Here is a 24,439-nt window from a genome sequence, read left to right as displayed (position 1 = left end):
ATAGTTGGAGTATATACAATAGCTGTATGTATATGTTGTGTCAGTGAGTGTTCATTACAGCACAAGGGTAGAGTGATCAGCTGCTCTCCGATCCTCTTTATGCTGAGCTCTGCAAACACATCCTCACACGCGGACACACACACACACACACACACACACACACACACACACACACACACACACACACACACACACACGTGCACGCGCATGCTGTGATACACACACACACTGTCTCTCCTGTGCTCCATTTCACGCACCTACAATCTCTATTACAGGAACAGCAGAGAGGACACAAAACAAGGTGAGACCTTCAGCGGCCATTCAGGCAGGTACATTCACATTTCTGCTTTTCTCTGCTCACATTTTCACTTAGGCCTATTTCACTGCCATATTTGGGCAGTAGATTTAGTCCGAGGTATGTTGAGAGTATGTGTCAAAATAGGTCAAGTCACTGTAAATGAGACCGGTACAGTAATATTTGTCATCTGTAAGGTACAGTAATCTTAATCCTGATCAAAACCTGCACATTTACAATGAATGTATGATGTAAAATATTATCTGTAGCAAATAATGTTTGCTTCATTATATCTATTTTTGCATCAAGAGTCAGTTTTCCTTTGCTTTTTTATGTCACTGAGCAGATTTTATGCATAAATTTCTTCTTAAATTCTTAAAGGCTTGTGAGCTGAGTCTAACCTACACATAGTTCTGTTACCAATAACAGCACATAAATAAACATAACTGTACTTTTTAATTTACAATTGAATGTGTAATTGCACTTTATAAATGTCATAGCTCACCCTGAAATAATTTATGTTTTTTTCTGGCTTCATCATGCACTGCTATTTTAAGTATATTATCTCTAGTTCATACTGGACTGAACTCATAATGTACTACTGACATCTATCAATACATGTAGAATTGTTAGCAAAGCTGGGTGGATAATATGAAATAAACAGACATAGTGCATTACAAGAAAAACAAAACTAATAAAGGTGAAGGGGTGTGCTCATCTGCTTATAGCAATCGACAGATGTCATCATATTGCTGAATGTTATAATCCCATAATCCTACATGCTTTTCAATGATAAAAAAAAAAAAAAAAAAAATGTGTAAATAAATTGCTTATGTTTCATATACATTATGTACACAAAAAGCAAATCCAAAAAATGTATCTAATACAAATCCATTTGTTGATGTTGATTGTCCACATTTTCTTAACAGGAGTACAGTAAACTCTTAATCATTCAAACAATTCTAGGCTGTGTTTCCTGAAAGCATCATAAGCCTGCATAGATAATAGAAACCATGGGCACCAATGTTCTCTACTTACAATTCTTTTGGATAATGTAGCCCTGGTCTTGGCAGTCTATTTCATTCTATGTATTTGTTTATCTTTATAAAATTATGAAATATTCTTCCCTTTCCCTTGAATGACCATGCTTTTGCTATCCTTTTATGTACTTCTAGAGCTGGATCAGTAAACAGTTTGGTGTTTTTTGACACAGCTTTATCTGTGACCCCAGAGACTGAGACATCATGTCAGGGGACGGTAGCCAGGGTGACAAGACCCAGTGCAATGGAGTCAAAAATCACAGGTATACTTTTTCTGTCATGGGATTTGGTTTTCCTATCTAATTTTAAAATGTCTACTGACTTTACAGTGACTATAAAAGTATATCTTGTTTATTTTTGATAAAAAAAAAAAAAAGAATTTTTGCATATTAGTATTATTGTTGTTGGTGCTGTTCATGCAGTTAAAACTTCATGTAATCAAGTGAAGTCAATTTCATTTGTTTAGCTGAGTGAAACTATATGCCATTATCTAGCTACAAAAAGTATATAGCCTAATTATGGTCACATTATGAATCAGTTATAACAATAGAAGACCTAAGACAGAGCCTTGTGGCACTCCATAATCTCACACGTGTGTTAGATTTGACACTACCTAATTTACACAAACAAAGTGATAGTAAAACCAAAGATAGGATATAATCACCTGCCAACATTTCTCCAGCCAGTTGAAGGGAATGTCATGATCCACGGGACCTAATTCTTTGGTTGTACAATAGGTTTTCTAGTATCTAGACCAGAGCACTTAAGCCTTTATCAGGTTCAGGTTAGTAAAATGAGCAATGGAGCAATAACATTTACATTTATTTATACAGTTATGTAAGTGAACTTCATACTGTTGCCATAAAATTGATATGGATGGCTACAGAAAGCCAGTGGAGTGAGACCAAAAGAGGAACATTTATTGTTTATACTACTACAATATTAGGTCCGACTTTCTATTAAGTGCCTTTAACTACTATTGTAATAACATTTATAATAACAATAATTAATTGTTTGATACAGTGTACTTATTGTGTGCATACATTTATACTTGTATTTTTAAAATAACTACAATTAATTACAGCTGTAATTAATTTCTGTAATTACATCTATAATTACACTGTTGTACACATTGCCCCTTAACCTATCCCTAAACCTACCCTTACCACCAAACCTGTCCCTAACCATACCCATATCCCACCTCAATAGCAGCAAAAGTGTTTTGCAATACAACATGAACACAATAAGTACATTGCATTTTTTATGTAACTACATAATAGTTAAACACACATATAAAGTGTGATACTTATTACTGATTACAATACTTATGAATTTATAAACTTTCTTATGTGATGGTTACATACAACTGTCAAAATGCTTTTTCCCGATAGCAGATGTGACACAAAAAATGAATCCAATACTTAGATACTAGCAAATGGTTCTCCTTCAAACCAAGTGTCAAACTGTCCCTTTGTAACTTCTCTGATGTGTGGGTCATTTGGTCAGATGGTGCTGTTTGCATCTAAGTCATAGTTACAATGTAATTGAATATTGTATTCGCAGAATGCCAATAATATAATATAATCTAAAAAATGCATTGGACATAATCTTTCATCTGGCTGAAGTTAACTTAAAGGAATGTTCAGAGTTCAGTGGGAGTTAAGTTCAGTCAGTGCCAGTATATTAACAAAGGCATGTCTTTGAGTAAAGCCATAGGACAGATTTATCTTTTGTTTGGATGTTTCATGGCTAGTCTTCATTGTTGGACTTTGTAAATGCTTGCAGACAGCAGGAAAGGCAGATGTTTATGTGGTGTTTTAAGACAATGCTGGTAAACTACTGTATCTGCTCCCTTTTTTGTGTCCTTGGGTGAACATCATGTAAAAGTTATGGGGTTAAGCCTGGTTTATACCTGATGTCATCACAGCAATACTGCTGTCTGTTGTTTTGAGACATTGCAACAGTTGATTCTGTTTTGGTATGTTTTCATTGATGGGATTTCTGTTACTCAAAAGGCTACTCAAAGTGAACTTTTTGAACTGTTGTGTATAAGCAATATCACACTTGCAATTGTAGTATCAATCTAAATATATTGGCTGTGACCAATATAAAAATAACCTGCTTCACGAGGCTAATATTATATATATAGCCGTGCTAATATTTAGATCAACAGCACTCTTGCTCATGTAATATTGCTTAAATAAATAATCTGAAATATATATTTGCATTTGGTGTTCTCTAATTACCTGTGCAGTTCTGAACTTATAGAGAAATTTGTTTCATTGTCCGTTTTGGAATAGGTCTGCTCTTCCTGCTGCTATGTTCTCACGAAACAATGTCAGTATGTGGAGCGTTCTCAAAAAATGCATTGGGATGGTAAGTCAAATTAATTTTACACATACTGTATTAGTGTCTCTTCAAGCACTTTATGTTTCAAAAATTTGATGGTAATCTGAAATTATTTTTGAATGTTTGTATTGTAAGGTTTGTATGATGTTCGTGCCAGATTAGTTCTAATTCAGCCTGTTAATCAGTTATTCTCATCTTTAAATCTTCACAGGAACTGTCGAAAATCACAATGCCAGTGATTTTTAATGAGCCTTTGAGTTTTCTTCAGAGACTGACTGAATACATGGAACACGCATACCTCATTCATAAGGCCAACACTTCACAAGACTCCATCTACAGAATGAAGGTATATATACATATATAGTTGTAGGCCAAAGACCCCTTGGTGAATAGAGAAATAGAGCATGGACCTATTAAGTAAAACAGAACGTTGCAATTTTAAGCCTGGCCTATTTTAACACGACATATGTATGCTACCATTAATGTATTTACAAACTTTTGACATGATGCTTACATTGCAAATCCATTCAAATATTTATGATGATGTACAGAATTTTGAGTTTACGTACAATTTTTTAATGGGAGGGACAATTAAACATTTATCTGAATTTCATCTTCATAATTCCAGGTTTGGTTGTAGTTAACTCACTATTTTAAAAGCAAAAATTTCTCTGAGGTCAAACAATAATGGGCAGGACTTTTACCTGAATTATATGCTTTTGCATTTAATTACCTTCATCATACAGAGTCTATCATGTTGTTTTCCTGTAATCTTATGTAAATACAACACACATTATTTTTTAGTAGTAAATAACTATTACATTAATGGAATTTTAGGTTAAATACATTTAATTACGATTAGGCAAAAGATCTGAACATGCAGAATATAATAATTATACACTATAAACCTGAGATGTATATCTGATGGCTCTGTAAGCATCAACTGAAGAGTAAAAATATAGAGTGAAGTACGACTATGAGGTTGCTCAAGCCTTGGGCTGAGGAAAGTATTCATGAAACAAACTCTTAATATATTAATAATGGTTTTTCAGTGTGTGGCAGCATTTGCTGTGTCAGCTGTGGCCTCGCAGTGGGAGAGGACAGGCAAACCCTTCAACCCACTGCTAGGAGAAACCTATGAGCTGCTCAGGTCAGTGTCTCATATGAACTGATCATTTATGAGTTAATCATGTCAACGTGTCAAATGAGCTGATCACATCAGTGTTTTTCCTGTCATTAGAGAGGATCTGGGGTTCAGATGGATCTCTGAGCAGGTCAGTCATCATCCACCGGTCAGTGCCTTCCATGCTGAGGGCATAAAGAACGACTTCATGTTTCATGGATCCATTTATCCAAAACTCAAATTCTGGGGAAAGAGTGTGGAGGCCGAACCTCGTGGAATTATCACCCTAGAGCTTCCTGTGTGAGTGATTTACAGCCTTATATGTGTACGAGTAAACATAAGGAGTATGAGTGTATTCAAGAGCATGTCAATTTCTCACAGACATAAACATTTAATAAACAGCTAAATCACTGACATAATTATTGTTAATTTGTTGTTCCACAGTCACAATGAAGCCTACACCTGGACCAACCCTACCTGCTGTGTTCATAACATTATCATGGGACAACTGTGGATTGAGCAATATGGAAATGTTGAAATTATTAATCATAAGTAAGAGCAAATATCAAGAAAGTGTAAGAAACAGTGGTGTAAATTAGAAAAAAAAAAATGCTGCTTTATTACGTTTTGAGAGGAACAATGAAAAGTCTAACTACTGTAGAAGACAAACACAAATGATTTCACTATGTGTGTGTGTGTGTGTGTGTGTGTGTGTGTGTGTGTGTGTGTGTGTTTGTTATAACAGAACTGGGGAAAGATGTTGTTTGACTTTCAAGCCATGTGGCATCTTTGGAAAAGAGTTGCATAAAGTGGAAGGATACATACTTGATAAAAGGTATGTAAACACTCTTTAAACGACAAATAACATGATACATGATATTTATGATATTTATGTCCCAGAGACTCTAAATCGGGTTATTCAGTTTTACATGACTGTATTGTGGTAAATACAAAATGTGAAGTTATTAAAACAGTTAGCACTGATCCACTAATTTGATTGGATATGTGGTATTCCAAGAGGGTTGATATTTCATATAACAGCACTGGAGCATTTCACTTTTTGTATCACTTTATATTCTTATTAATATAACTTTTTGAATATTTATCACCAATATCACATAATATTAGTGTAGATGCCATTCTTCTTAAGATTTAACAAGTACTTTGGGTGTTATATTAAGTGTCCCCGGTTCCAGTTGGCTTAATTTATGCAGCCTAACAATCATTTAACTGATTTAAATAATAGAAATTAATAATATGTTATGTGTATGCCAGGTTAAAGAGATGTGTTTTTAGTCTAGGTTTAAACTGACAGAGTGTGTCTGCTTCCCGAACAAGGCTAGGAAGATTGCTAAATAGGAAAAGGATCTACCGCCTGCAATTGATCTGATATTCTAGGTATTATCAACTGGCCAGAATTATGAGATCGCAATAGACGTGAAGGACAATAATACTTTAAGAGCTTGCTCAAGTACTGGGGAGGTAAACCTTTTAGTGCTTTGTAAGTAATTAGCAAGATTTTAAAATGTATGCAGTGTTTAATAAGCAGCCAATGCAGTGTTGACAGAACCGGGCTCATATGGTCATACTTCCTGGTTCTAGTAAGAACTCTAGCTGCTGCATTTTGGACCAGCTGGAGTTTGTTTATTAAGCATGCAGGGCAACTACCCAGAAGAGCATTATAATAATCTAGCATTGAGGTCATGAACGCATGAACTAACTTTTCTGCATTTGTCATTGAGAGCATATGTCATAATTTAGATATATTTTTAAAATGGAAAAATTTGGTTTTACAGATGCTAGAAATGTGGCTTTCAAATGAAAGATTGGTATCAAAGAGTACACCCAGGTTCGTAACTGACAATGAAGACTTGACAGAGTAGCCATCAAGTGTTAGTATTCTAGGTTATTATGTGTGGAGGTTTTTGGTCCAATAATTAGAATCTCTGTTTTTTTGTTTTGTTTTGTTTTTTTGTTTGTTTTTTTTTTTTTTTTTTTTTTTTTTTCAGAATTTAGAAGTAGGAAATTACTATGCATCCTGTTAATTTTGTGCATTGGTATGTTTCATCAGAGAAAAGAAATATAGAGCTGAGTATCATCAGCGTAACAGTGAAAACTAACACCATGCTTCCTAATGATATCTTGCGAGGGTAGCATGTACAGGGTGAAAAGCAATGGTCGTAGTACTGAGCCTTGTGGTACTCCATACTGAACTTGTGATCGATATGACACCTTATCATTTACTGCTACAAATTGGTAACAGTCAAATAAGTATTATTTGAACCATGTCAGTGCAATTCCACTAATGCATTGTAATTTTTGAGTGTATTCAAAAGAATGTTGTGGTCAATAGTATCTGCACTAAGATCAGCACTAAGATCCAGTAACACTAATAAAGAGATACAACCACGATCAGATAGTAAGAGCCAGAGATGTTCATGAGTCTTTTATTAATAAGCTGGAGTCCGAGTCAAGTCTGACGTCTTTATCACTGGAGTCTGAGTCAAGTCTGGAGTCTTTTGTCACAAGTCCGAGTCAAGTCTCGAGTCATTAAAAAAAAAAAAAAAAAAATTCTCATAATCAAATCCTATTTTTTTCCCTAGTTGTATTATCTAGAGAAAATAATATGATCTTTCTATCATCTGTTTTATTTGAAATTAAGGTCCTATGATGTAAGGGATAATGTACATCCAGCTTGTTACTTTATAATCCATTACAATGTACAAAACAATCGTCCTGGCAACATGAGTAGTCATTTTCAAAACAGTCGCTAAATGGACGCAAGATGCCGCCAGTGAGTCACGGTTTGTTATACAGCAGTTTGTTATACAGCTTCGTTGTTTTTGACGACAATCATTATAAGAAAATATCCAACCTCGGAATGTTTAAGAATGTCAATTGAAAACTCTACACATGCTGATTGCGATGCGTTAAAATATGAGCTTTAAGTAATACATTTATTAACATTTATTAATACTCTTTCTATCTCTGTCTTATGGACACACATTAAGAAAGAGAAAAGCTGCATATAATAAGAAAAGATTGATAAAACGTAGTGCTCGGTTTAAAAGCTAGATTTGTTTTTTCATATTTTAACAGACTGGTAATCCAAATGATCCATGCAGCTACACCACAGTATAATAGCAAGCTGTGTGAGGTAATGTGACTAACCTTTGTGGATGCGATGTCTCATAAAATTTGATGATGTCGTTCCGGTGTCTTTGTTTTCCCGCATTCTGTGCATCTAGCCAAACTGACATGATAATAAACCCAAACGAAAGAACATATGGCACGGTGGCTCCCGTCATGTTTCATGGGACTCCTATGACATTTCGGAGTTTACGCGTAATACACGGACATACGTAATCAAATTCTATGACAAGAGTCCGATCTACCACGACAGATAGGGAAATATATGTGACGCAGATATAAAACCATTCAAATACAACAAAAATTCTTTATTTATTATATCAGTAGTTAAGGGTAAAAGACTTGAGTCATTTTTAAAATATTCACGAGTCTTTTGTGCCGAGTCGAGTCAAGTCTGAAGTCATTTCAGGTCAAGTCCGAGTCAAGTCTGAAGTCTGTTAAAATGCAACTCAAGTGCGACTCGAGTCCGAGTCACTAACTCGACTGCCCATCTCTGGTAATAATTTGTAACTCTAATGAGAGCAGTCTCAGTACTATAATATGGTCTAAATCCTGACCGGAAATCCTCGCAGATACTATTTCTTTCTAAAAAAGAGCATAGTTGTGAGGATACTGTCTTTTCTAGTATTTTTGACAGAAAAGGTTGATTCGAGATCGGTCTGTAATTAACTAATTCTTTAGGATCAAGCTGCAGTTTTTTAATAAGAGGTTTAATAACAGCCAGCTTAAAAGTTTTTGGTACGTATCCTAATGACAACGATGAATTAATAATATTAAGAGCAGGATCTATAACTTCTAGAAGCATTTCTTTCAGTAGCTTAGTCGGTATAGGGTCTAACATACTGTACATGTTCTTGATTTTGATGATTTAATAAGTTCAATTCTTCCTCTCCTATAGCAAAGAATGAATGGAATTGTTCTTCAGGGGGTCTATAGCACGATGTCTGACGCGATACTGTAGTAGATGGTTGTATGGTTATAATTTTCATTCTAACAGTATCATTCTTGTAAGCAAAGAAATTCATAAAGTCTTTACTGACACACTGTTTGGAAACGTCTGATGTTTAACCTTTATTTCTCGTTAATTTATCCACTGTATCAAATACATATTTAGGGATGCATTTGTTCTCTTTTAAGAGAGTCGAAAAGTAAGCAGATCTAGCAGTTTTTAAGGCCTTTCTGTATGCAATAACACTTTCCTTCCACGAAATGCAAAATTGCAGCCAGTACTAATTCTGATAGAAAATCAGCAAATTCTTTGATAAAGTCTATATGGTACCCTGGTGGCATGTATAGTAGTACAGTAGCCAGTACAAATTTCAAACAGGATTTATCACTTACACTAGATAACGTTACATAAAGCACTCCATCACTCCAAAAGAATTATACTTGAAACTATATGAAATAATGCTTAGACCTCTGAGTACTTTAAATTATACTTAGACCTCTGAGTAATACTGGAAATATTACTATAAATTACAGCAACACCGCCCACTTTGCCTTTCAGACGAGGCTCATGTTTATAACAGTAATCTTGAGGGCTTGACTCATTTAATGTAATCATCTGGTTTTAGCCAGGTTTCTGTCAAACACAGCACATCTAGGTTATGATCTGTGATCATATCATTTGCAAAAAGTGCTTTTGTAGAAAGGGATCTAATATTCAGCAAACCTAGCTTTATCATTTGATCATCTGTATTATATCTGTTTTTTATTTGTTGAACATCAATTCAATTTTTACCCTTAAATGGGTTTGAGAGTTTTTTTGTATTTCCTAGTTTGGGGAACAGACACAGTCTCTATATGATGATATCTAGGTGAAAGAGTCTCTATGTGTTGGGATTTATTTGACTTCTGTGACATGCAGCTAGCAAACGGTTTAGCCAGTCTGTCTGCTTACTGACCTGGGCCCCAGTTAGTAAAGATTCAACTCTAAGACTATGTGCCATATTAGAGAGAAGAGCAGCACCACCCAAGGAGGGATGAAGGCCATCTCTTTTCAACAGGTCAGGTCTGCCCCAAAAACCCTATGTTTTTCTATGAACCCTATGTTATTCTGCGGACACCACTTAGCCAGCCATTTAGTGACAACAGTCTGCTACGAGCATAGAGCATATTACAGTGTCTGACATCGTACTTGCGAGTTCACACACCTCTTTGTTATTTTTAGTGATCTCCAACTGGCGAAGTTGGACATCATTAGTGCTGACGTGAATAACAATCGTAGAGTATTTACGTTTAGCATTAGCCATCACTTTTCAACAGGGTTCTCAGTGGGTGCGTCACTGAGTGGGGAAAACCTGTTTGTTGTTTTAATTAGAATGGTATAGCTGTGTTTTGTCTCGCAACTATGCCATCTCACAGTCACCCAGGGCTTGCTAATCTAGTTATATCCAAAGCAGTATCTAGACCACTTGAATTCTTACTATTCTTGATTAAAGTCTCTAATTCTGAAATCTGGGAGGTATTTACATTACATTTGCTTTGACTTGGACCGATATTGATATTTGTTTTGACTTGATATTGGACTGAACTGTTATAAGAAAGTTGTTCTTGAAAAAAAATGTAGCTACACTAACAATCTGTCAAAAGGGAAATCTACAACAAACAGAGGTTTGTACATTAATAAAGAGCCACACACAGTAAGCTGTCTGTAATACGACTGTTTTCTTTATGTCTGTCCAGTAAAAAAAAGATCTGTGCTCTCTATGGAAAGTGGACAGAGTGTTTGTATTCTGTGGATCCAGCGACGTTTGATGCTCACAGTAAATCTGACGTAAAGCGTTCTGAGAAGGACAGGAAGGGAAGTGCACAGGTGACTGTTGAGATCATTAGCATGAATATTGATTCTTTTTACATTTTTATGTAATATATTGTCGAACATAAATATGCATTTTAAACCATTAGAGCAGAAACTGACTTGGTGTATTTAATAACATTAATCAATGTCTAATGGAATGTGTTTTACAAATGTTGCAGAGTAATAATGCAGAAGAGGAGCCAGATGAAATGCCTCCTCCAGAGGCAGAGACCGTGCAGGTGATTCCAGGAAGTGAGCTAATCTGGAGGATATCACCACGACCAGACAACTCAGGAAAAGTATGCAGAATATTTCACTATTTGTCATCACATGATTTTGTTCTTATGATGTGACTACTGGGCTATGGATGAGCACAAGTGATCGGTCATCATGATCATATATGATGTGACATTTTACTGAATTAGATACATTAAATTTTCTGAAATAGAATCAAATTTTTCATTCCTTGAGGTCCCTTCCTGTTCATAGTCTGAGGACCCTACTGCAGGCTGCAGGCTTTGTATTGGCTAATTGTATTGTATTGTACTGGCAAACATTTGATTCATTGTTGATGGGCCTTCTGTACCAACCTGTAACAGTTTTTTTTTTTTCACTTATTCTTGTTATTAATTATATTTTTTGTGAGCCATTGTTTAAACATCTCATAAACAGCCCTATATGTTGCTGTTGTAAACTATAAGGATGCTTGAAATAACTGAAAAAACTTTAGTGAAGTGATACAGAACTAATGCCATTAAGACTTGGAACTACTTTAAGTGCACAGTTATTGTACCTGCATGCCTGCGTATTGTATTGTATTGTATCAGGCAGTTAGAATCAAGCATTCAACAATGTTGAATATGCAAGCAGGAAGAAAAAAAAAATAGACCTGATTTTCTTTTTAATTATATGCATTTTACCCACCACTGTTGGTTAAATTCTAAGCGGCGGTTTCCCGGACAGAGATTAAGCCTAGTCCTAGAATAAAATGGCCCTTTAAACCAGATTCACAGAAATCTGCTTTCTCTGTCATGGTTTTAAATAGTCCTAGACTTAGTCTAGTCCAGAGTTTAATAAGCTGATTTCCTGGAGGAAGACTAGAGCTACTCCAGGACTAAATTGAGGCTTAAATTAAACCTACCAGGAGGCAGGTTTAACTTCAGATTAATGTTTGTGTTTCAAAGAAGACACATGTATTACTTGGATATATATCGATATTGATATACACTATATGTATATATATATATATATATATATATATATATATATATATATATATATATAATTTTTTTTTTATGCTGTTCATTTTATTTAAACAACCATTGTTTCTGGTTCAAATGTGATTGCTTCATGTTAATTTAACTTCAAATGGTTACTATTTGAATTCACTTGATGTTTTCATTTTGAAATAACGTTACAATCAAGTAACCCAATAAAACAGGATTTTCACTTCCCATCATGCTTTGCACTAGGCTGAATTGGGATAGTAAATGTTGAAATAAAGTGTTATTTTATGCATTTTTAGCAAGATGAGAAAATTGAGAGACTTCTTAATGTCTAATGTTCTATTATGTTGGTATTTAAAAGTTTCTGTTATGTTTGTGTTTTTTGGAGATTACCGTTGTGGTGAAGTGTAGAGCTTGTGCTTGGGTTGAGGACCTGCTAACAAGATTTGTAATTGTTTTAATAATAAAGCAATATCTATGATAGTGCTTTGGATTAAACCAGTAGCTTTTCTAGACTGCCAACACAGAATGTCACATGTGTAAATAGTTATGTTCAGTGTGTTGCTATGTAAATCACAGGACAAAACAAGAAGCATTAATAATTGTAGGATAATTATAGAATTATATATTTCCAAACATTTTTCACAGCTGATGTATTTTGCTTGCTTTAAAATAACTGTCTCTTGTTTAGTAACGTTTTTTTTTAATTGCAGTCTTCTTGGTTCATTCCATGTTTTATAGGCAACCTCTCTCATGCTAATTCGGATCAGTACAGTTGGTTTTAAATTAATCTGGTTTATTTTAATTCAGGACTCCATAGTCCAGGTTTTTGTAATCTGACCTTAATCTGTGTTTCAGAAAGCCATTTTTTAAGCCACGATTAACTATTCTAGATTAAAGCCTACTCCTGGCTTAATTTAAACCCTGTCTGGGAAACCGCCCCTAAAGGAAATATTCCTGTTTTGTGACACTGTCACTCAACCTCTTTGTCTTTCTTTCTCTTTCTGTCAGTACTATGCCTTTACATCATTTGCTCTGCAGTTGAATGAGTTGGATGCAGAAATGGAGCGAGTTCTTCCACACACAGACTGTCGTCTGAGACCTGATATCAGAGCCCTGGAGAATGGACACATAGGTACACTGACCTCTTATTGTGTCTCATAAAGTTCCCATTCAGTCAGTCACGTTCGACATACGTCGGACAGACCAATGAATAGGAATCTCGCTAGAGAGGCCAATCTGCTTCGAGTGTAACTAAAATGAACCAATGCACATTGGCATGCAATCATATGCAGCAGCTGCTCGCCTCGCAGCGCGGGTATTTAATGAGCAGCAGGTGCGTTGCATCTTCAGCTTTTCACACGACAGGCTGCACACAATCCCTGTCTGTGTTGCCGCGGCCGTTCCCCTGCGTGTTTCAGCACTTTTAAAGAGCAAGTCCCTGAAAGAGCTTACACAAGTAGAGCTTGTGTCTTTTTAAAGATGACATTCTACTTGTGTGTTTCTGGATGCGGTCGTTACCTGGCACCGAGGGATGGTCACGATCGCTGTGTCACATGTCTGGGCTTAAAGCACGCTGAGGCAGCATTCGTGGATGTACCCATTGTGGGAAGATGACCATCTCGTAGTTGTGATCGAGACTCCAGTTCCTGCAAAGCGGCGGAGTCCCAGTGCCGCTGCCTCGTTCCAATCCTCCTCAGAGGGTTGCTGCAGGTAGCGGCACTGGTGATCTGAGGATTACAGTGAGCGCACTTCCTTTGGGGAACCAACCCCCGAGGAACCCTCACTCCTCCTGCACTCTGCAGCCAGTAGAGCTGCCGGGGGAGCGTGGTGGGCCATCTCAAAGGTGTGCACCATCCGTATTCTTCGGAGCTCCCCCCGATGACCGGATGTCGGTAGCTGCATCGGAGGGTGAGCCAGATTTTTCTGGAGATGACGAGTTGGCGCAGTTGCCTCCTTCGGGAACGGTAATGGTGCCCGTTTCGGATCCAGAGATGATGGCTATGCTGTCCCGCGCCGCCAACAGGGTCAGGCTCGTGTGGAATCCTCCACCGTGTCCCGAGCCCTCGCGGTTGGACGATTGGTATCTCGGGGTGGCGCGTGCTGGCTCTCAGCCACCCACCCCGGTTCCTTTCTTCCCGGAGGTGCATGAAGAACTCACCGGTACGTGGACGGCACCTTTTACTACCCGAAACCATTCCGGTGGGACCTCCTCCCTCACCACCCTTGATGCCAGTGCGACGAAGGGTTATACGCGCATCCCCCCTGTGGAATGGGCCGTTGCTATGCAACTGTGCCCTAACTCCACCTGGCTGGAGGGAGCCGTCTCTCCCTTCCCGGGCCTGTAAGCACTCATCGGATCTTACCGGCAGGGCTGACCAGGCCTGCGGGGAAGCTGCTTCCACCTTACACGCTATGAAGTTGTTTTAGGTCCATCAGGCCAAGAAACTTCAGGAGTTCTTCAGGAACTTCGTGCCGCGATGGACCTCGCGCTTTGTGCAATGAAGGTTAAGGCGCGGTCGGTGGGTCGTGCAATGTCCACTTTGGTGGTCCAAGAACGCCATTTCTGGCTGTGTCTGGCTGACATGAGGGATACCAACAAAGTCAGGTTTCTTAATTCCCCCATGTCCCAGACTGGCCTCTTCGGCGACATGGTCAAGAACTTTGCCCAGCAGTTCTCGGCTGTACAGAAGCAGTCTGAGGCCATCAGCCACATCCTGCCGCGGCGGTCAGCTGCTGCGTCCACGCATCCACCGCCGGCAGCACCTCAGCCTGCTCATCGCCTAGGGCGCCCCCCTGTGGCTGCCCCCGCTCCCAAGCCGCAGCAGCAGCCTCCATCCAAGCGGCGCTGTGGAGCCAGTCGCAAACGGGGGTGCCCAGCCCGTCCAGGCCCCCGCCAAGAAGGGCAGTAAAGCCAAGAGCAAGAGGCCCTAGGACGGGCGACCCGGAGATGGATGGGACTGCTCTTCACGAGATGGTGACCGCACCACTCCTTCCCCCGGAGGAGGGCCGGGTGGTAAATCCTGTGTTTGTTTTGTTTCTGTACCACCAAATTTTCAAAAAAAGAGCAGTTTCCTTCATATCCGGGTCCGAAGAGGGCTCAGAGAGTAGTGGGAGGAGAAAAATCTCTCCATTCTCATTCCCCACTTCTATCACCAGCGGGCAGCAGTGCGCGGTTCGAGAAGGCAACCAAAGCCTCTCTTGCGCCCTCTGTCCATGGAACCAGGTAGGTGTTGCACAGCACACTCAAACACCGCTACGGGCCGCCTCGCAAAGCCGCGTCCCTGCCTTCCACCTCGCTGCCCCACTGCGGGTACGCCTGCGGTCCCTTTGATCCAGCTTGTACGGTCTCTGTGAGCCTGGTTAGCGCTCCCCAGTCCGTCTTGCTGGCTCATTCAGACCATCAGGCTTGGCTATGCGATTCAGTTCACCTGGCGTCCCCCCAAGTTCAGGGGTGTCCACTTCACTGCAGTGAAAGCTGTCGATGCCCATGTCTTGCGTGCATAGATCGCAGTCCTACTGGCGAAGGATGCGATAGAGCCGGTCCCTTCAGCCGATATGAGGTCAGGGTTCTACAGTCCCTACTTCATTGTACCCAAGAAAAGCGGTGGGTTACGACCGATCTTAGACCTGCGAGTTTTGAATAGGAGCCTCCACAAGCTACCATTCAAAATGCTCACGCAGAAATGCATTTTCGAGTGCATCCATCCCCAAGATTGGTCATAGGCCGTTCTTGCGCTTCGCCTTTGAGGGTCGAGCATATTAGTACAAGGTCCTGCCCTTCGGGCTGGCCCTGTCTCCCCACGTCTTCGCGAAAGTTGTGGAGGGAGCCCTTGTTCCCATGAGAGAACAGGGTGTTCGCATCCTCAACTATCTCGACGACTGGCTCATTCTAGCTCAGTCTCGGGATCAGCTGTGTGAACACAGGGACCTGGTGCTCAGTCACCTCAGCCAGTTGGGCCTTCAGGTCAAGCAGGTGTCCCGGCATGCTGTGGTGTTCACAGATGCCTCTTCCACCGGCTGGGGTGCCACGTACAACAGGCATGCAGTATCAGGGGTGTGGATGGGCCCCCAACTGCACTGGCACGTCAACTGCCTCGAGCAGGTGTCCCAGCATGCTGTGGTGTTCACAGATGTCTCTGCCACCGGCTGAGGTGCCACGTACAACAGGTATGCAGTATCAGAGGTGTGGACGGGCCCCCAACTGCAATGGCACATCAACTGCCTCGAGTTGCTAGCGGTACACCTTGCCCTGAGCCGCCTGAAAGGGCCATTGCAGGGCGAGCATGTGCTGTTCCGTACGGACAACACTGCGACCGTTGCGTACATCAACCGTCAGGGTGGTCTACACTCCCGTCGCATGTCGCAACTCGCCGCCATCACCTCCTTTGGAGTCAGAAGCATCTGAGATCGCTCCGCGCCATTCATGTCCCCGGTGCGCTCAACCGTGTGGCCGATGAGCTCTCATGAGCTGTGCTGCCGGGAGAGTGGCAACTCCACCCCCAGGTAGTCTAGCTGATTTGGAGAGAGTTCGGAGAGGCTCAGGTAGACCTGCTTGCCTCCCCAGAATCCTCCCATTGCCAGTTGTTTTACTCCCTGTCCGAGGGAACACTCGGTACAGATGCACTGGCACACAACTGGCCCCGGGGCCTTCACAAATATGCATTTCCCCCAGTGAGCCTACTTGCACAGACCTTGTGCAAAGTCAGGGAGGACGAGGAGCAGGTCCTGCTAGTTGTGCTCTATTGGCCCAACCGGACTTGGTTCCCGGAACTCTCGCTTCTCGCGACAGCCCCTCCCTGGCGCATTCCTCTGAGGAAGTACCTTCTTTCTCAGAGACGGGGCACCCTTTGGCACCCATGTCCAGATCTCTGGAAACTCCATGTCTGGTCGCTGGACGGGAAACAGAGGTTCTAGGTGGCTTACCCCCCGAGGTACTTAACACCATCATTTCGGCATGTGCACCGTCTACAAGACGTGCTTACGCCTTGAAGTGGAACCTGTTCGTCGAGTGGTGTTCTTCTCGCTGAGAAGACCCCTGAAGATGTTCGATCAGAGTCATGCTTTCCTTCTTGCAGCAAGGGTTGGAGCATAGGCTGTCAGGTTGGAGTCACCCCAGTACTTCCATATGTAGTACAGCCCTATGGGGTTAGTCCATATGTACTTCTCCACATAACTCCTTCGGGGAAGGATGTGGCTTCCGCAGTGTTCCTTTCCCATTGAAAGGGTGCGCTTTCCCAGTGTTATCCAATAGTCTCACTGAATGGGTTTTTGGGGAACAGCAGTAATCGACACTCGCTGTGTTAGCCCTGTCCCACTGTCCTTAGGCAAGGGGATTCAGGAGGCATGCAACAGAGCGCTGGAAGGAGGCAGCTCCTGTGGCGTTTTGGTAGGGATTCATATTCATCGGTCTGTATGTCGAATGTCGAACGTGACCGACTGAACAGGAATGTCTCGGTTACATAGGTAACCCTCGTTCCCTGAAGGAGGGAATGGAGACATACGTCCCATCGCCACAGTCACTGTACCCTGCTGATGCTGCCGCCTAACCTGTTCGGCTCCTAAGCGAAAATCTAAAGATGCGTCACACCTGCTGCTCATTAAATACCCGCGCTGCGAGGCGAGCGGCTGCTGCATATGATTGCATGCCAATGTGCATTGGCTCGTTTTAGTTACACTCGAAGCAGATTGGCCTCTCTAGCGATGTTCCTATTCGTCGGTCTGTCCGCTTACGTCTCCATTCCCTCCTTCAGGGAACAAGGGTTACCTATGTAACCGAGATGTTATAACACATTCATTCACCCAGAAAAACTCACAACCACACTACCAAATTCTGAAACACAAGATGGTAGGAGAAGGCTGATACCTGGTCTGTCCTTATCCCTAAAGCCCTCAAGTTTCTTGTTTCACTGATCAATAAGGTGGTGTTTATATCATGAACACCACCATCCTATATTTTGTACATCTGCATAATGCAAGACTTGCCACATATTCGGCCTTGTTGATTTTTCTTGTCGATGGGGTTGTAGGGTTATAACTGCCATTAACTAAACTGTTCATTGAAATAAAGCTGAAATAAAATAAAATATTATTATCAGATAAAAACTTAAACTAAATGAAAATTAAAAATATTACCTAGGCAACTAAATGAAATAAGGTTAAGTTAAAGCACTATATATTGCTGCTGTTTCTCCAGATGTAGCCAGTGCAGAGAAGAACAGACTGGAAGAAAAACAACGCATGGCTCGGAGAAACCTCTCCAAATCAAACGAAGAATGGAAAATAAGGTTTGAAATTTTAAATAAGACCTATTATGTTTTTATGTTCATATTTCTTTAGTGAGTAATGTTGCTGTCTGAGCATGAAAAAGGTCTGCAAAATTCCAAAGAACAAAGTTACTCTAAAAGGAATTATTCTCTATATTAGTGTGCACTGTTTCTGGACCTGAGTCTTGAGTTTTCTTCCTAGAACAAACATGTCAAAATATTCCTCACTTAAATAATTCCTGCCCAAGGCATACGCAAAATAATGAGCCGGGGCCTGGTTGAGTTAGTTAATAGATGGCATTGATCTATCCCTTAACATCAAACTTATGTTCACACACAGGTGGTTTCATCAGGGGCCGAACCCTCACACCAGAGCTCCAGACTGGCTCTACAATGGCAGCTACTGGGACAGGAACTACTCACAACTGCCTGACATATATTGACCTCAAATTACTGTAGACATCTGGCGGAATGGAGTACATATATGAGCGTCCTGCTGATGAGGAAATGTATTTGATACACAGACGTGGACAAAATTGTTGGTCCTCTTGGTAAATATGAACAAAAAAGCCTGTGAAAATAAATCTGCGTTAATCCTTTAGATCTTTTATTTTAAAAATTCACAAAAATCTAACCTTTTGTTGAAGTATAAGTATAAATGGGGGTAGATCTCATTATGATTTTTTTTTTTCCCTCTAATACATATTGGACACAATTAACGGTACCCTTAGAAATTCTTAGTAAAATATCTCTGAAGTATATTCCCATCTATATTTACATTTTTAGCACACCAGGGTGATAGGAACATGAAATTATCCAGCCATGACTTCCTGTTCCACAGGAGTATAAATGTGACCCTGGACCACAATACCAGTCATAAGGGTCAACTTTTTTGAAATAAAGATTTATATAGAATAAATAAGCTTTCCATTGATTTATGGTTTGTTAGGATAGGACAATATTTGGTCGAGATACAACTATTTGAAAATCTGGAATCTAAGGGTACAAAAAAAAAAAATCGAAATATTGAGAAAATCACCTTTAAAGTTGTCCAAATGAGGTCCTTAGCAACGCATATCCACTCACAAAAAAATTGATATATTTACGGTAGAAAATTTACAAAATATCTTAATGGAACGTGAACTTTACTTAATATCCTAATGATTTTTGGCATAAAAGAAAAATCGATAATTTTAACCCAAACAATGTATTGTTGGCTATTGCTACAAATATACCCGTGCAACTTATGACTGGTTTTATGGTCCAGAGTCACAAATATGAGGAAACACTAGGGCCAAATTCAATCATCCATCACAATGGGTAAAACCAAAGAATATAGTTCTGATGTGCAGCAAAAGATTGTTGAGTATCATAGATTTTAGCAAATATGTCCAAGTGTAGTATTCATTTATATATGACATATCATAGCAGGTGACAGATATGTGAGATAATGTGTCACATTCCAAGAATTTGTTGAAAACATTTATAACATTTAAATATCAGACGTTTTCATACAATTAATATGGATTATTTTCATACAAATAGATATATAATAGAATAGTGTTTATTGTACAACTCATTTAAATAGACTAGGATCTAAAAGAGCAAATGATTCACATCCATTTAAAATGTTCCTGGGTGAGACATAATTATTCTGACAATATATATGGTGTGAAAATACTCTAGCCAACTTAGATTTAAATTGACTTATTGTGAATATTGAAAAGTTTTGCTGAAGAGTGTTTTGAAAGGACACAAAATCTGCTTGTGTTTAACACTGATGGTACTCTGTTGCATTTACACCAAGTTTTAAATATTTGTGTTTTGACATCAGCAGGTTAGCTGAACTTCTTAAATAATAAAAAACAAGCTCCTATGTCATTTATACGTCCATTAAAAAGTTGCACCCTGAAAAGTGCAAACATTTCGTCATGTAAACAATATTTATTCATTCCATGTAACACTTTTTATTTTGCTAAATAAAGGCTTTCTGAAACTTCTTTTTTTTTGTGTGTGACAAAAAGTAAATTATATAGTGCTGCCGTGAGTTTTTGTGCCATCTAGTGGTTTAGAGGAGAATAAAATTAAATGTGCCTTTAGCCCCATTGTATCCTATAAATCAGTGTACATGGAAGGTCTTTTCCCCCTCATGCTTCCTTCTGAGGCCTTTGGCCCTCCTTCTCCACCTGCAGCACCGCCATTGTCTTCATCTGCTCCTCTGAGTCCTCCTCACCCTTCCAGTTCCACCTCCCCAGTCCTCTGTCTTCACTGGCTCAACCACAGCCTACTGGCCCACCAGATCCATCGTGTTCTTTGGTGTCATGACTTCCGACCTTCTGGCTCTGCCTTGGCCCTACGATCAGTCGGCCCCAATGTGGTCCCCCAACCTTCCGGTTCCACAGGGTCTCTGTCTCTAGACCTGTTTATTTTAATGAAAGGACACGACTTTTCATTGGTCCATATGCAGTTTCTGCCCTTCACCTATCTTGAGACTAATTCCTAAGGTTCAGGTCCAGACCTCCATGAAAATTCCTTAGGACCATTTGAATGCAGCTGCAGCTGAAACTAAGAAAGGCCACAAGAATCCATCCAAATCAATTCATAACTGTTTGGAAACCTTAAAATTGATGTTAATTACAACACATCCATTTCATACATATTCAGAGAAATATGGAAACAGATCTACTCTCTCCTCCTTTGCAACTGTGACATGTATATATTTTGAACATCTAGCTTCTGAACAAAAAACATGTAACATGTAAATAAAAGTATCACAATATTTAGTTTGAAAAATTATAAAAATTATTATTAATAAAAAAAAAAAAAAAAAAAAAGGCAACCTGATGAACCTTCACAATAGCCTTGATGTGAAATGCCATTGGCTCTTGTGTGCCTTGTGACTGATTATGACATGTTAAAGTTAGCTCTATTTCCCTATATTAATTTTTCTGCATTTGACATTGAGAGCATATGCCATAATTTAGATATATTTTCAGGATGGGAGAAATGCGGTTTTGCAAATGCTAGAAATGTGGCTTTCAAATGAAAGATTGCTATCAACACACTCAGGTTCGTAACATACGACGAAGACTTGACCGGGCAGCCATCAACTGTTAGACAGTAGTCTAGGTTATTACGTGCAGAGGTTTTCTTTCTTTCTATCTTTTTTTTTTTTTTTTTCCTTTTTCAGAATTTTGTAGCAGGACATTACTAGTCATCCAATGTTTTTTATATCAACTATGCATTCAGTTAGTTTTGTGAATTGGTATGTTTCATCAGGGTGCAAAGAAATAGAGCCGAGTATCATCAGCGTAACTGTGGAAATTAAAGGTGATGATACACCGGGCAACTTTTTGTGCAATGTTGCCTGGGCACTTTTTTCATTGAGAATGGGCAGCAAATTTCAATCTAAATTGAAAATCTAAATTAAATTCTAAATTTTAAGCAACATCGCTCGGCAACATTGCTCAAAAAGTTGCCCCGTGTATCATCACCTTAACACAATGATATCTCCAAAGGGTAGCATGTACAGGGTGAAAAGCAATGGTCCTAGTACTGAGCCTTGTGGATCTCCATATTGAACTTGTGATCGATATGACACTTCTTCATTTACTGCTACAAACTGATGGTCAGAAAAGTACTATTTGAACAATGCCAATGCAATTCCACTAATGCCAATGTAATTTGAGTCTATTCAAAAGAATGTTGTGGCCGATAGTATCAAATACAGCACTAAGGTCCAATAACACTAATAGAGAGATACAACCATGATCAGATGATAAGAGGAAGCCATTTGTAATTCTGATGAGAGCAGTCTCAAGACTATGATATGGTCTAAATCCTGACTGGAAATCCTCACAGATACAATTTCTTTCTAAGAAAAAGCAGACAATCTGGCCTTTTTTCTTTTTCTTTTTTTTTTTTTTTGAAAGCCAGATTTGTCTGCATTTTCTTTCCCTCCATGATTGCTGGAGCTGAGTGATTACAGAACGCTTTGAGAGCTTAGAGACTAAATCTGTCACTCTACCATTCACGCTGTTCCAGAGTTGCTTTAAATCTAAGTGGACATGCTAAACTTGATGTGTTGGTTTCTTTTGGTGCTATTTTTTGTTGACAGATAAAGAATATAAAACCTTATATTATTCAATATTAATTACTGTATTGTTTGGGTGAACTATCCTTTAAACGCACGGTTTAGACAAAATGTCAGATTAAAATAAATTTGAAGTAAATTACACACAACTACAGAGTACATCTCAGTAAAAAAAAAAAAAAAAAAGAACTATCTTTAACTTTCTTTAGTGTGTCAACTGTATTAAAGTGCTCCTATTATGCTTTTTGGGATATTAACTTTAATGTAGCGTGTAATAGAGCTGGTTGTGAATTAAACAATTAGTTCACTTTAAAATGAAAATAACCCCAAGATTTACTCACCCTCAAGCCACCCTAAGTGTACATGTTCATCTTTCTGATGAACACAATCGGAAGTTATATTAATAAATATCCTGACGCGTCCAAGCTTTATAATGGCAGTCAACGGGGGAAACGAGTTTGAAGCTCAAGAAAGTGCATCCATCCATCATAAATGTACTCCACACGGCTCCGGGGGTGTAAATAATGGCCTTCTGAAGCGGAGTGATGCATTGTGTAAGAAAAATATCCAGCCAGACCACCTTCCGCATTCAAGGCAGTCTGGCGGAAGCTAAATATTTAACTTTATAACTTGTTAAATATGGATATTTTTTTTTACAGCATCGATTCACTTCAGAAGGACTTTATGAAACCCCCGAAGCCCTGTGTAGTAAGTTTATGATGGAATTATGCACTTTCTTGAGCTTCAAACTCATTGCCCCCGTTCATTGCCATTACAAAGCTTGGACCCATCAAGATATTTATTAATATAACTCCGATTGTGTTCATCAGAAAGAAGAAAGTCACATACACATTGAAACTGTCAAAAATACTAGAAAAGGCAGTATCATCACAGCTATGTTCCTTTTTAGAAAGAAATGGTATCTGTGAGGATTTCCAGTCAGGATTTAGACCATACCATAGTACTGAGACTGCTCTCATTAGAGTTACTAATGATTTGCTCTTATCATCAGATCGTGGTTGTATCTCTCTATTAGTGTTACTGGATCTTAGTGCAGCATTTGACACTATTGATCACAATATTCTTTTAAATAGACTCGAAAATTATGTTGGCATTAGTGGAATTGCATTGTCATGGTTCAAATCATACTTATCTGACCGTTATCAGTTTGTAGTAGTAAACGAAGACATGTCATATCGATCACAAGTTCAATATGGAGTACCACAAGGCTCAGTACTAGGACCGTTACTGTTCACTCTGTACATGCTACCCTTGGGAGATATCATTAGGAAGCATGGCGTTAGTTTTCACTGTTACGCTGATGATACTCAGCTCTATATTTCTTCGCGCCCTGATGAAACTTACCAATTCACAAAATTAACGGAATGCATAGCTGATATAAAAAATTGGATGACCAGTAATTTCCTACTACTAAATTCAGAAAAAACAGAGATTCTAATTTTTGGACCAAAAACTTCTTCACGTAATAACCTAGAATATTGTCTAACACTTGATGGCTGCTCTGTTAAGTCTTCGTCGTCAGTTAGGAACCTGGGTGTGCTTTTTGATACCAATCTTTCATTTGAAGGCCATGTTACTAGCATCTGTAAAACCGCATTCTTCCATCTTAAAAATATATCTAAACTACGACATATGCTCTCAATGAAAAATGCAGAAGTTAGTTCATGCGTTCATGACCTCAAGGCTAGATTACTGTAACGCTCTACTGGGTGGTTGTTCTGCTCGCCTGATAAATAAACTACAGCTCGTACAAAATGCAGCAGCTAGAGTTCTTACTCAGAACCAGGAAGTATGACCATATTAGCCCAGTTCTGTCAACACTGCATTGGCTTCCTGTTAAACATCGTATAGATTTTAAAATCTTGCTAATTACTTACAAAGCACTAAATGGTTTAGCTCCCCAGTACCTGAGCGAGCTCCTAATTCATTATAGTCCTTCACGTCTATTGCGATCTCAGAATTCAGGCCAGCTGATAATACCTAGAATATCAAAATCAACTGCAGGTGGTAGATCCTTCTCCTATTTGACACCTAAACTCTGGAACAATCTTCCTAGCATTGTTCGGGAAGCAGACA

The 24,439-nt window shown here is 39.3% G+C and overlaps 1 protein-coding gene across 1 annotated transcript; it reads left to right on the top strand.

The window, feature by feature from the left end:
- The first annotated feature begins 202 nt into the window (after positions 1 to 202).
- Positions 203 to 20,235, top strand: LOC127506460 (oxysterol-binding protein-related protein 1). The gene is made up of 13 exons (XM_051882993.1): positions 203 to 301; positions 1,509 to 1,598; positions 3,636 to 3,711; positions 3,896 to 4,030; positions 4,737 to 4,834; positions 4,925 to 5,107; positions 5,252 to 5,359; positions 5,553 to 5,642; positions 10,643 to 10,772; positions 10,937 to 11,056; positions 12,995 to 13,118; positions 18,180 to 18,270; positions 18,590 to 20,235. Exons 2-13 carry the CDS (start codon positions 1,540 to 1,542, stop codon positions 18,690 to 18,692), a joined length of 1,317 nt encoding a protein of 438 aa, XP_051738953.1. The 5' UTR covers positions 203 to 301; positions 1,509 to 1,539; the 3' UTR covers positions 18,693 to 20,235.
- Positions 20,236 to 24,439: the final 4,204 nt, after the last annotated feature.

The sequence above is a fragment of the Ctenopharyngodon idella genome, chromosome 2 (assembly GCF_019924925.1).
Source record: "Ctenopharyngodon idella isolate HZGC_01 chromosome 2, HZGC01, whole genome shotgun sequence".
Lineage (NCBI taxonomy): Eukaryota > Metazoa > Chordata > Actinopteri > Cypriniformes > Xenocyprididae > Ctenopharyngodon > Ctenopharyngodon idella.
Note: the sequence above shows the minus strand (reverse complement) of the source record. Positions and strands in the feature narration are given on the sequence as shown.